Raw genomic sequence first — 13,796 nt, 5'->3', positions numbered from 1 at the left:
TGACTTTCTTTTGGGATCTGCCTTATGTGGGGTTCAATGAGCATCTTGGATAGATATCATCTCACCTTTCATGATATCAGGGAAGTTTTCTGTCAACAAATGTTCAACAATTCTCTATGTATTTTCTGTTATCCCCCCCGTTCTGGTACTCCAGTCACTTGTAGGTTCTTTGTGTTGATAGAGTCCCACATAACTCTTAGAGTTTCTTCATTCGTTTTAATTCTTTTATCTGATTCTTCCTCAAGCTAGTTGATGTCAAGTGCTTTATCTTCATCACTAATTCTGACTTCTACTGCCTCAATTCTGCTCTTATGACTTTCCATTGAGTTGTCTAATTCTGAAATTTTATTGTCAATCTTCTTGATTTATGATTGCTGTCTCTATGGATTCTTGCAGCCTATTAAATTTCTCAGTATGCTCTTGAATAACTTTTGTAAGTTCCACTACTGCTTTGTATGTATGTTCTTTGGCTTTCTCTGCTTTTTAACGTATTTCCTTCCTAATTTCTAGAAGAGTTCTGTATATTAATCTTTTGTATTCTGCTTCTGGTAATTCCAAGAAATTCTCTTCCTCCAGAAAGTTTATTGATTCTTTATTTTGGGAGCTTGCTGAAGCCATCATGGACTGTCTCTTTATGTGATTTAATATTGACTGTTTTCTCCGAGCCATCAATAAGTTATTATAATTTTATATGTGTTTAATGTGTCCTAGTTCTTGTTTTGTTTTGTTTTGATATGCCCAAATAGGCTGCTCGTGTGTGCTATTTTGATTATTGGCACCTTTGAAGCTCTTACGTCCTGTCACTAGGTAGTTAGTTCTTTAAGTATGTGCTCCCAGGAGTCCGTTAAATTTTCCTGTATGGATTCAGCTCAGGTGTCCAGGCAGTTCATCAACAAGTGTTTGGTACAGGGTCTCACCTACAGTCTTAGAGAGGCATGGGTGATTGGTGTAGGCACAGGTATCTGGCTGTAGTAGATGCTCACGTGCTGAGCAAGGCAGGGGGCTGACAGCTGCCCCTGAGTGTGTGAAAGGAAAGTGTCTCCCTGTTCCCTCGAGTGAGTAGGTAGGTGAGTTTTGCAGCCAGACTATGAGCACCCTACTCTGTTGGCTGTAAGGACTGGGAGGCATCACTTATTCTTGGACCTCTGTAGCAGGTGGCTAGGTGGCGTGGATGGAGCCACCAGTCCTCAAGCCCCTGATACAGACAGATGAGAAGCCTGCTTAAAGGTCAGAGCAGTGTCAAGTGTTACAAATTGCCATTTCACATCTGAAACAGTTGAAGCTAGACTTCAGATGTTTACCTTGTTGTGCTGTGGTATTGAGGGCTTACACTGTTGAGATGGGTCCACACAAGTCTATACAGGGGTGGAAGGCACTCAAAGTCTGTGGACCCCTTATGCCTGAGCCTAGGCAAAGGAGCTGTCTAAGTTCCTGGCTTAGGGGAGCAGGTAACTTATTTTTTCCCTATCTGTTAATTTGTTCCCTCTCCAAGGCCAAGAGAATGGGTCAGGGCGCCTTATGGGATTTACTTCCAGCCAACAGGACTCAGAGATCACTGAAGCTGGCCAGACCCAGTGCTGAGCAAAGAGGGAGGAGGTAAATGGAAGAGAGGTATTTCCGAAATGCGTTTGTTTTTTTTTTAAATCCATATGAAAAACTACATGCATGTCCTTATCTTTAGCCACTTGGGTGGTTCGGAATATAGTCCACACATATAGTCACTGTTTATGTTGTTGAAAACAGGTATTTGAAATGAAGAAGTCATTGGTCTTGCAAAATTCTCTCATGAGATCTCTGGCATCGTTTCTATCACAAAGACCATATTCTCCAACTACCGATCTTCTTCGTTTCCAATTTTCACATCCCAACGACCAGTAATTATCAATACATCTTGACTGTATGTTTGATCATTTTCAGACTGCAGAAGTTGGTAAAAATCTTCAATTTCTACATCTTTGACTTTAGTGGTTGTTGTGTAAATTTGAATAATCATCATATTAACTGGTCTTCCTTGTAGGCATATGGATATTATCCTATCAGTGACTGCGCTGTCCTTCAGAATAGATCTTAATTTTTTTTTTTTTTTTGACAATGCGACACCATTCCTTATCAATTTTTCATTCCTGGAATAGTAGACTATATGACAGTGTGTTTCAAAATGGCCCTTACCAGTCCATTTCAGCTCACTAATGCCTAGAATATTGATGTTTATGTGTTCCATTTTATTTTTGATGATTTCCAATTTTCCTAGATTCATACTTTGTACATTCCACGTTCCTATTATTAATGGATATTTGCAGTTGTTTCTTCTCATTTTGAGTCGTACCACATCAGCAAATGAAGGTCCCAAAAGCTTGACTCCATTCAGTACATTAAAGTTGACTGTCCCTTGAGGAGGCACCTCTTCCCCAGTCATATTTTGAGTGCCTTCCTACCTGAGGGGCTCATCTTCTGGCACTATACCATATAATGTTCTGCTGCTATTCATAGGATTTTCACTGGCAGTTTTTTCAGAAGTAGACCACCAGGTCCTTCTTCCTAGTCTATCTTAGTCTGGAAACTCCACTGAAACCTGTCCAACATGGGTGATCCTGCTGATATTTGATATACCAATGGCATAGCCTCCAGCATCACAGCAACACTCAAGTCCCCACAGTACGACAAACTGACAGATACGTAAGGGCTGAAGTTATTAGAGGCCTATTAAAAATTGAATTTATGGGGATCAGCTACAAGTTAGTATCATTTCCAAATTATTTATTTCAATCAAAAACATCAACAGCAAGCAGATTCTAGCCCAAGATACCCCAAAGCCTGATCCATGAAACACTAGCTCTGAATGTTAGTGTTAGAAGAAATTTAAGTAAAATGGTTTCCTGGTCAAATAAGTTTGGGAAACAGAGGCTTAAATAAATTCAAACCAGTAGAACTGCTCATTGTCTTTACTACAGTAATGTGCAAAGCTTATTAGACCAAAAAAAAAAATTTTTTTTTTTTTTGTCTTGTTTCGTTTTAATGCACAGATTTTCTGGGGACTAACATTCTGATGAATATACTTTAGTACAGACTAGTCTAAACAATGAAGACAAGGTCTTTATTTTTTGTTAAGATGTTGCCCAAATGACTTATCAGTTGTCATGTGTTCCGTTCATCTTACGTATATCAATAAGGCCTTATCAGCAATGAGTAAGTTACATAGTCTTCCTGATGTTCTTCAGAAGTCTCATTGTTTCTACAGTGGCAGTTTCATGAATGTACTACTTTGTTTACTAAGCGAGCCAAGAGTAGTAGTCAATACATTAGCTCCTCTGTGGCTGATGGATTCCATTTTAAGTAGGGATCAGAGCCCAAGCCCAGATCCACTAGCCGAATTCTGTCACCGCAGGTAGAATTGTTCCTTTTGCAGACTGCATTCATTTGTGCTCTGAATACATGTATGCTATGAAATGTCTCCCCTGGAACCAAGTAGCACATACCTTAAGCTGTTGCCTCCAAGTGACTGTTTGCAAATCAGGAGCTCAGTGCAGTCCACAGGAGGGAAGGGCAGGAGGTGGCTTTCTGAGTCTCTGCTCTGAGGCCAGAAGTAGCTCAGGCCACAGCTGCAGCTCCTGTTACCTTCCTCTGAGAACCCTTTCTCCTCAACTCCGCTCAAGTGGTACTTGTCATAAAATGCCAGTCAATTTGTTTTCCATGAAGCAGCAAGAATAATCTCAACTGCCACAATTGCCCTGAGCAGTACCAGCCTGCTCTCCTGAGGGAGCCCCACACTGGGAACATCCATCCGAGGCTGGCTTGTGTTTTCTGGTCTCTGTCCTTGATCCCCTCTGCCCTCTAGTTCTACTGATGATTAGCTCTAGTTGGCAATATTTGATCACATTAGGCCTTTTTAAGTGTATAATGAACCCTGATATTTTTCCTGTGATAAAATCCATCATGAGATTTCATTATTATAAATTTAGTTTGGTTGAAATGTTCATGACTTTTTTTATTCTTGCCGCAAATGAAACAAATTTGCGTTTTTTTAAAACCTCTGACACAGCTATGTTTGTTTTATTCATGAGGGTACAGGGTTCTCTTATCACTTTCATATTCCTTTGTTTAGAAGAGTATAGGATCATTTGTAAACAATGAAGATTTTGCAGAGCTTTCCATCTTTCAGATCATTTTTTTAAAAGCAAATTAGACTGATCTGTGGTTTGATTCCTAGAAGATGCTAGATTTGAAGACCCTTTATTCAGTTAAGATTTAACTTCCATGTGTATTATGGTAACAAATAAATGGAAAGATTCTCAATGTACACACCAATGGACTAGTTAAATAAATACTATGTGGCCATAGCCATAACTATATATAAAAATAACCAGTGTGCTGTGAAAATATTAGTGATATATTAAGGGAATAAATCAGTTTCAAAATAATAGACAAAGTATGAGCTTTCTTTTGTTAAATATAAATAAGCTCGTCTCTGCATAAAACAGACGTTGGGTTGGTTGAGAGCATAACATTTAGGCTTCAAACAAGCTTGAGTACAATTCTGTTCTCTCACTGACCACATACGTGATTTTAAGGAGGTGAAGTTAGTGTGCGTTTTGAAGTCTCAGTTTGTTCATACATAATAAATATTCCGTCCAGTCATTTCCAACTGATAGTGACTCTATAGGACAGAGCAGAACTGCCCCATAAGGTTTCCAAGGAGCCACTGGTGGATTTGAACTGCCAACCTTTTGTTTAGCAGCTGAGCTCTTAACCACTGCACCATCATGGCTACTCATACTTAATAGGAGGATCATGATAATTCCTAACTTTATATGATAGTCAGATGGTTTAAATAACATGTACAAACCCTTATCACACTGCTGGGCACAAAGTAAGTGCTCAATAAGTGGTAGATATTATTATTAATGATTTTGGTGGTAGTGGGGGGTATCTTTGTTTGTTTTGTATTTTAATGTTTTTGACAAAATATATACAAGGTAAATGTATACACTGCATACTTAACCACATAAAGCATATATGGAAGTAAAGAATACGTATGTACATAAATAGGTACATACATAGGTACATAGATAGGTATAGATATATAATCATTGCAAAATATATACCCCATCCTTTGCTTCCTATCCCTGAACAAGTTTTATCTCTGAGAAATATTTCTTCAAAGATTTAACCCTCCTTTAAGTCCCACCCTTAATTTCTCCACTGAGCATCTCATCTAGAATCTTCAGTACCAGCACAGACTCTTGACGCCACAGCCTCTATCTTCTCTACCCTAAACTCCTTTTGTAAACTTCAGTCTGTGTAACTTTCTCTTCATATCGTCTAGTCATTCTGTTGGCTTTTCCTTGCCAAAGTTTATTCCTTCTTGTTTGGGGAAGCAGAGAATGTGCCAGGAATTGCTCCTCACGTGGGCTTCTAGTAATAACAAGAGTGCTGTGGTCACAGCACCACACATCAGTCCAGCACCAGGGCCCAGTCACCTGGACTGCAGTGGCACACCAGGTAATGGTTGTAGCACAGCCCTGAGAGATGTGACCACCCTGTCAGGGTGCTGAGCAGGGTGGTAAGTTCACCGTGGCTGTGGCTACCACGCCTGTTGTCATACACTCACAGGAGAGAGCGCCTGGCCAGAGCACATTTCCAGTGAGGTGATGTGTGCTGGCCACAATGCCAGCAACTCAGTATCTGCCTCTTATTCCCATACGAATTACCCCTGTGTCTTAGTTATCCAGTGCTGCTATCACAGAAATACCACAGGTGGGTGGCTTTAACAAACAGAAATTTGTTTTCTCACAGTTTAGGAGGCCAGAAGTCCAAATTCAGGGTGCTGGCTCTAGGAGAAGGCTTTCTTTGTCTGCTCTAGGGGAAGGTCCTTGTTTCTTCTGAGCTTCTACTCCTGGTTGATCTTCATGTGGCTTGGCATCTCTCTTCTCCCATCTGTACTTGCTAGCTTGCCTTTAATCTCTTTTATGTCTCAAAAGATTTTGACTCAAAATACACCCTACACTAATCCTGTCTTATTAACATAACAAAGACAACCCGTTCCCAAATGGTATTATAACCCCAGGCATAGAGATTAGGATTTACAACACATTTTTTTTTTTGGGGGGGGGGACACAGTTCAATCTGTAACACACTAGATGTGTTCAAATCCACAGATGGTGTCTGTATTATCTGCTGAACTGATCTCCCCTTCTTCCACTAAAGCCCTTTGCCCCCTGTTCCTCGCCTTCTGGCCTGGGCTGCCTGCCACATCATGTGTGCTTCAGCGTCTGTTATAGCAACAAACTGCCATGTGGGTGTGAAAATTATCCAAATGTTCATTGATGCTAAGAAAAAAAACCTACTGCCGTTGAGTCGATTCCGACTCATGGTGACCCTATAGGGCAGAGTAGAACTGCCCCATAGAGTTTCCAAGGCTTTATGGTAGCAGATTGCCACCTCTTTCTCCCTTGGAGTAGATGATGGGTTCGAACCACTGACCTTTTTGGTTGGCAGTTGAGCGCTTTAATCACTGCGCCACCAGGGCTCCTTCATTGATGTTACTGTTCTCAAAAAGTAGGCTTGAGTGAGACTATGTGCCATTTTTTTTCCCCAAAATCATTCAAATGAAATAAGGAAGACAGATTTGAGTATCTCTTTGGCACAAAGGAAGAAATTATGAGTTATCATCCAGTGGAGGACAGCTAGTAAGTATCATACTTGGACTTGAACCACATCTTGTCACTGTAAGTTTAACGTTACTTCTCTAAGATTAAAAGAAGAACCATCCTAGATCTACCCTTCTTGGAACAGCATGGAAAACAAATTAAGTATACAGAATAGTGAAGAGGTCCTGGATTCAAGGATTGCTTTTAACATTTTCTCTATTTTTCCCTTCTAGGGATTTAGATTTACACCTAAAGTAAAATATATTCCAGCTGCTATTACATGTCTAGTTTTTAACTGCTTCAGTGAGATTGCAAGCAACTGTATTTTTATTGAGCATGTGGCTTATTTAATAGCAATGTAATTCATTAGCATTTTTTGGAGGAAGAATTGGTTTAGAGTTCTTTACGATATTTCTTAAACTCCAGGAAAACACTGGAATCTTTTGAATTCCTAGTAGATTTCATAAGACTGGAAAATAATGAAAAGCTTTCTGGTACCTTTTAGGGAGAAACCGAGCATTCTTTATTTTAAATCATTAAGAAGACTCAAACATACTTGAAGAAGGTTTGACCACAAATATAAGAACAACTAAATTTCCTCCCTTTTTTTTTTTTTTTCTCCATAGCTTAAAGGGAGCTGACGCTGGCAATGGGATCAGAGTGTTTGTGCCTGATATCGGGATGTTCTTTGCTAGTCTGACCATCTGGCTCGTCTGTAAAAACATCGTTCAGAAACCAGTGACAGAAGACACAGCACAATATAACCTGGAATTTGAAAATGAAGAATTGGTAAATCTGCTACATGCATCTTCCTTCTTTGATTTCTGAGGACCATGGCCCTTAATAGGTTGTGGAACTGTAATAGTAATAGCTAAGTATGCATAGTACTTTGTGATTGACAGTGCTGGATGGGAATGGTGGCAATTACTATGCACAGCAGCCTCACACGGGGTTGGTGGGTAGATAGTACTCACACCTTCGTAAGAAGAAAGTGGCTTCATTGACTTGAACCCAATATTCTCTTCACTATTCCAAACTATCGTCTAATCTTATCTTAAATGGTTAACCTATTAAAATCTTAGTATTGTTGTTTAATCAGTCTGGATACATTGTTGTTGTTGGGTGCTGTTAAGTCAATTCCCACTCATAACTCCCCCATGTGACAGAGTAGAAATGCCCCCATAGAGTTTTCAAGACTGATCCTTATGGAAGCAGATTGCCACAGAATTGCTAGGTGGGTTTGAACCACCATCCTTTTGGTTAGCAGACCAACGCTCAACCATTGCACCACCAGGACTCCTTCTGGATACCTTAGTCATTGCAAAATATTTAGAGCAGAAGTAACACTTGGCAGTTTTAGGAGAAAAACAATTCCTCCTTGAAAGGGGTCACCTTCAGGTCTGTGCACCTAGCTGTTCAAAGAGTAATTGTGGTAACTCATTGTGTTGGGATCACAGTATTTTAAAGCAGTCCAGAGAAAATATATATTTGAAAAAGTGTAAGAATTGGAAAAAAAGGATAACAATAAGGAGCAATTTCTCTGTAGCGAGTGGATAACTTTTCAGGAGTGACTGTCGGGACTGTGTCAGATTTCATTCCTTGGTGTGTAGGAGTATCAGATAGCTTGTCTCCCTGTCTGCTGACCTGCTGTGAAATGCTGCTGTGTTTTAATAACTGAACATTGTTATATGAGTTCAAACCAAACAAACAAACTCATTGCCATCCAATCAATTCTGACTCATAGCAACCCTATAGGGCAGAGTAGAACTGCCCCATAGGTTTTCCAAAGAATGGCTGGTGGATTTAAACTGGCGACCTTTTGGTTAGCTCCAAGCTCTTAAGCACTGCACCACCAGGGCTCCTATATGAGTTAGGTGACATCAATTTAAAAAGTTATTGATTTAATAATTAGAAGGTGAAGTTTACAAAGAAAAAGTACTACAAAATATTTGATTTAGAGATTTGACACATAACACAATTACCAAATGTTTTTGGTCATAAGCTGTGGCAATAAATTAAACATGTATAACTGAAGTTAACTGAAATCACTTATACTGAAAATGTTCATCACAAAGTCATCAGGGATGAAAATTCTCAGTTACGGCAAATGACCCGATACCATTTCACAAAGGGGCAGCATATTGCCATGCGTGTATGACAAAAAAAAAAAAAAAAGAGTAGCTACTGAGGTTGCTTATGTACAACCAAAAACCTCATGGGATTTGGTTCCTTGGCTTGGAGGTTTAGGGTCATGGTTTTCTGGGACATCACAGTTAATTAGCTTAATAAAGTGTTTAGTGCTTCTGTTCTACCTCCTAGTTCGTTACATAGTGCCTGGTGTCTTAAAAGCTTGCAACCAGCCATCCAAGGTACAACAATTGGTCTCTATTCGCCTGGACCAATAGAGGAAGAAGGTGAATCAGCAATAGGAGGAAGATATGGAATATGTGGCTAATTGACTTCAGGAACAACTGCCACCTTTGCCATGAGACTGGAAGAACTGGATGGTACTCAGCTGCCATTACTGAACATTTTAATCAAGGATTCTGTAGAAGAATCCTGATCAAAAGGGAGAAAATGCCAAACAGAATTTCAAGTTCTCATGGACTGCAGACTTTCTGGAGCCAAAGGGACTGGATGAACCCGTAAAACTATTGTCCTGAGATAATGTTTAAACCTTAAACCAAAAATATCCCCTGAAGTCTTCTTAAAAACAAACAATAGTTTAACTGAACTAGTAAAAAATGTCTGCCTTGAGCATTATGCTCTTTTCAGACCTATTTACATGATATCAAATTGACAATAGCAACTTGAAAAATTAGATAGGAATCTTAGTGGGCAGTGAGTTTATATTAATTGAGGAGGAACAACTAGAAAAGAAGGTGAGAATGGTTGCACAACTTGGCAAATCTAATCAATGTCACTGAATTGTACATACAGAAACTGTTGAATTGGTGTATGTTTTGCTGTGTATATTCTCAACAACAACAAAAGAAATAATTTAAAAATGTAAAGAAAGGATATAATGCAATAAACCTATGACAAGTAGAAATGATATTATTTCCTAAAATCCTTATGGGTAAAAGATATATAATCACATTCCATATGAGCATTCTGCTATTTTTAAGGCAAACATAAAAAGGTACTTAGTGTAAAAAGTAATTATAGTGAAATAAAAACTAATCACATGTTGTCTGAAAAATGAATAAAACTAAATCACTTCTGAGATTAATCTACAAAGAAATATTTCTTATGTCTAAGCAAGCTGTACTTGAGTCTGAAAAGACGTGACCAAAATAAGCAAGGAAATTTATTTAATTTTTGAAGACCGCAACATACTCCCTGCTGCTTATAAATCTTGGCTCTTGAACTGTAGAATGTTTGGATTTTGAAGCTATTTTGGAAGAACAGTGTTTGCTGGCATTATTTCTTCTTTCATTTATCTCAGTGGAGAAATGGCCAGATTAATCCACTGGTGCCTGGGGAAATTCCTTTTCCAATCCAGCATTGTTTTAGTAAAATAGCAGCTAATCCCTGGAGCCGACTCTGGAGTCTTCCCTCCTCTTCATTGACTTGAGGTTGAGGCTCAAGCTGACCACTGTAAAGGTGACCATGATTAGAGGATTCCCCTCAAAGTCCCTTGGGGGCAGCTGCAGAGACATCTTCCTCACTGTCAGCCTTGGCCTCTCTTTTGCGTCTTACAGAACAGACCTCAGTAAGGGAGCCATGCTCCCTCCCTCAAGTGCCAAAGAAGCTTCTCTTGAGGCTGACATGCTTGTGCTCTGGTTTATTTGTCATTTTAATTCAGGAGCAGACCTACAAATCCTAACTGGGAGAAAGATTCATATTCTGAAATCTTAAAAAAAAAACAAAAACAAAAATAAATTGTATTAGGAAAACTAAACTGTGGAGAAGAGAATTATCTGTGCACTAATACAGTATATAATTTCACCAAACTGGTATTATCTTGTGTATTCCTATACCTTTAACTCTTTTTAGCTGTTTCATGAGGCTTGAAGCTTCATTTTTTGAAGCAAGTAGTATTTTAAGGTATTATTAAAGCCAATTTCTGATACATTAAATGTTTATTCAAATAAGAATTGAAGTCATAATTTTTATCTGCTTAAAGAGATATCTTATAAGTGTGATAAATTATGTATGATGGGCAAATTAACATTCCAGTATAAATTTGCCCTTATCTGCTAAAAATTCAGGCATGTAATATTTAGGTCCTGCTAAGGTTATTTGGAAATAACCTCAAACGCTTTACCCTGCTTTCTGATACCAGTTACCCACTGTCTTAGTCATCTAGTGCTACTCTAACAGAAATACCACGGGTGGATGGCTTTAACAAAGAGAGGTTTATTCTTTCACAGTCCAGTAGGCTACAAGTCCAAATTCAGGGCTTCCCCTCCAAGGGAATGCTTTCTCCATCTGTCAGCTCTGGAGGAAGGTCCATGTCATCTGTCATCCCTTTGTCTAGGAGCATCTCAACACAGGAACCTCAGGTCCAAATGATGCACTCTACTCCCGGCACTGCTTTCTTGGTGGTATGAGGTTCCCATGTGTCTCTGCTTGCTTCTCTCTATCTCAAAAGAGATCGCATTCAGACACTATCTAATCTTGTCAACCTCATCAGTATAACCTCATCACAGTGACAGAATTTACAACACATAAGGAGATCACATATAACCTCATAGTGATAGAGTTTGCAACACATAAGGAAATCACATCAGATTACACAATCATACAATACTGGGAATCATGACCTAGCCAAGTTGCTACAAACATTTTGGGGGGGACACAATTCAATCCATGACACCCACTCAGCTCTTGTGGCATCTGTGTTCTAGCTCATGAAAGGACCAACTGTGCTCAGTCAGCTTCAAGTTTCAGCTTTGAGATGCAAGTAACTCCTTTTTAAAGAGTAGGAAAGAAAGAATGGGAGAAGAAAATCTCTTAATTTTCACCTTTTAACCAGGTATTCAGCATTTGGTGGGTTCTAACTTGCTCAGCTGCTAACTGAAAGGTTGGAGGTTTGAGTCCTACCCAGAGGCACCTTGGAAGAAAGGTCTGGTGATCTACTTCTGATAAATCAGCAATTGAAAACCCTATGGAGCACAGTTCTACTTTGACACATGTGGGGTCGTCATGAGTCAGAGTCTGCTGGATGGCAACTTGGTTACTGGTTAACCTGAGACAGTCCAAGTTCACGTGCTTTATTGTTGTTGTTAGATGCCCTCTAGTTGATTTTGACTCATAGGGACCCCATGTGACAAAGTAGAACTCCCCCATAGTGTTTTCTAGGCTGTTATCTTTACAGAAGCAGATCATCAAACCTTTCTTCTGAGGTGCCTCTGTGTGGGTTTAAACAGCCAAACTTTTGGTTAGCATCCAAGTGTTTATCGACTGTACCACCAGGGCTCCTCTTACCTGCTTTACATATAACAAGATTCTATTTTTTAAAACATATAGACACAACCTTTTGAAGCGTGCAACCATTTAGGATGCTGTCTAAGACGGGGTTCTCTAGAGCAGCAAAACCAGTAAAGCATATAATTATATATATAGAGAGAGATTTATATCAAAGAAACAGCTCACCCTATTGTAGAGGCTGGAACATCCCAAGTCCGTGGATTAGGATAGAGGCTTGTCCCAATTCATGTAGCCTCAGGGGCTCATGAACCCAAGATTGGTAGGTTAGAAAGCAGGACTCTCCTCACAGGCTGTGAAGATCAGTGAATCTCAAGATTGGCAGATAAGCTCAAGTCCCAAGAACCAGAGGTCAGATGAACAGGAGTCAGCCACAGGATCCAGAACAAGCAAAAAGCAAGAATGTCTGCTCATATGTGAATGCAGGCCATGCCCCCAAGGAAACTCCCTTTCAATTGATTGGCTACTCATAGCAGATTCAGTCATGAGAGTGATCACATATAAATGCTGAGAATCATGGCCCAGCCAAGTTGACACATAATCTTAACCATCACAGTCTACCCCTTGTCAACATGGCACATGTACACATCTTCTTAAACCATACATAATCTTTGAATAAAGACAATTATAAAGTCATACTTGCACCTAATTTGATACAACTAACACACGTACAAACAAAGACTCACTAGCCCTGTTTACATCTTTTATAAGTGGAGGAAACAAAAATACTTGATACACACATACAAAGCAGAAATACTCATAACAATTACAGTCCCCGTTTCTGCAACTGGTCACGTTGCTGTAACTGGTATTTAGAACTACCTTCTTCCACCTCCCATTCCATATTCCCTTTGCTCCCAGCAAGCACATCAGATGGTTATGGTTCTTTGCCTGGTGGGGTGACCCAAGCCTTCATTCCTGAAGGGTCTGAGTCATTAGTAGTCATGTCAGAATTCGGTTGCTGTAGTTTTCCATTGACTTTAATCACAGGGCATGGTAGTACCAAGAGATGCCCTATGGGATCTCCTGCATTCCAGACATACTCTTCTTTGCCTCCATTATTTAATATCAATCCAATTTCCTGTTGGTAATCAGGATCGATCACACCAGCCAGTATGGTAACTCCCTTCTTTGCCTGTTGATCCAGAGGCATAAGGAGCCCAAAGGTGCCAGGTGGCATTCTTAGCTTCCACTTCAAGGGAATCAGTGATGTATCTCCAGGTGGGAGCATTTCTCCCTGTGGAACTAAGACCTCTAGACCTTCAGAGCATAAGGTCGTGGGGACAGCAAGCAAAAATCTTGCAAGTGGGTCACTAGGGGTAATAGTGAATGGTACCACTCCCATTTCCACCCCTCGATTCCTGGACCCATGAATCCTGGCTATAGGAGAAACAGCACCATATATTGGATGCTGGTTTAGAGCATATACAACCTCCTGGAGAACATTGCCCCAACCCTGTAAGATATTGCCACCTAGTGGGTGCCATAACTGTGTCTTTAGAAGGCCATTCCATCATTCTGTAAAGCCAGCTGATTCAAGATGATGGGAACATGGTAAGACTGGTAAATTCCATGATCATGGGTCCACTGCCACATTTCATTTGCTGTGAGATGAGTCCTTTCATCTGAGGCAATGCTGTGTGGGATGCCATGACGGTGAATAAGGCATTGTGTAAGTTCACAGATGGTAGTTTTGGCAGAAGCATTGCATGCAGG

The 13,796-nt window shown here is 39.9% G+C and overlaps 1 protein-coding gene across 1 annotated transcript in view; it reads left to right on the top strand.

The window, feature by feature from the left end:
• PIEZO2 (piezo type mechanosensitive ion channel component 2) overlaps positions 1-13,796 on the top strand; it is a 680,804-nt gene that overhangs the window by 408,722 nt on the left and 258,286 nt on the right. Inside the window, exon 5 of the mRNA XM_012558213.2 lies at positions 7,274-7,436. Coding sequence (XP_012413667.1) covers positions 7,274-7,436 — 163 coding nt within the window. The remainder of the gene's footprint in view (positions 1-7,273; positions 7,437-13,796) is intronic.

The sequence above is a fragment of the Trichechus manatus genome, unplaced genomic scaffold (genome assembly GCF_000243295.1).
Source record: "Trichechus manatus latirostris isolate Lorelei unplaced genomic scaffold, TriManLat1.0 scaffold00146, whole genome shotgun sequence".
Classification (NCBI taxonomy): Eukaryota; Metazoa; Chordata; class Mammalia; order Sirenia; family Trichechidae; genus Trichechus; species Trichechus manatus.
The sequence above is the reverse complement of the archived record's forward strand: the minus strand, read 5'-3'. Positions and strand labels throughout refer to the sequence as shown.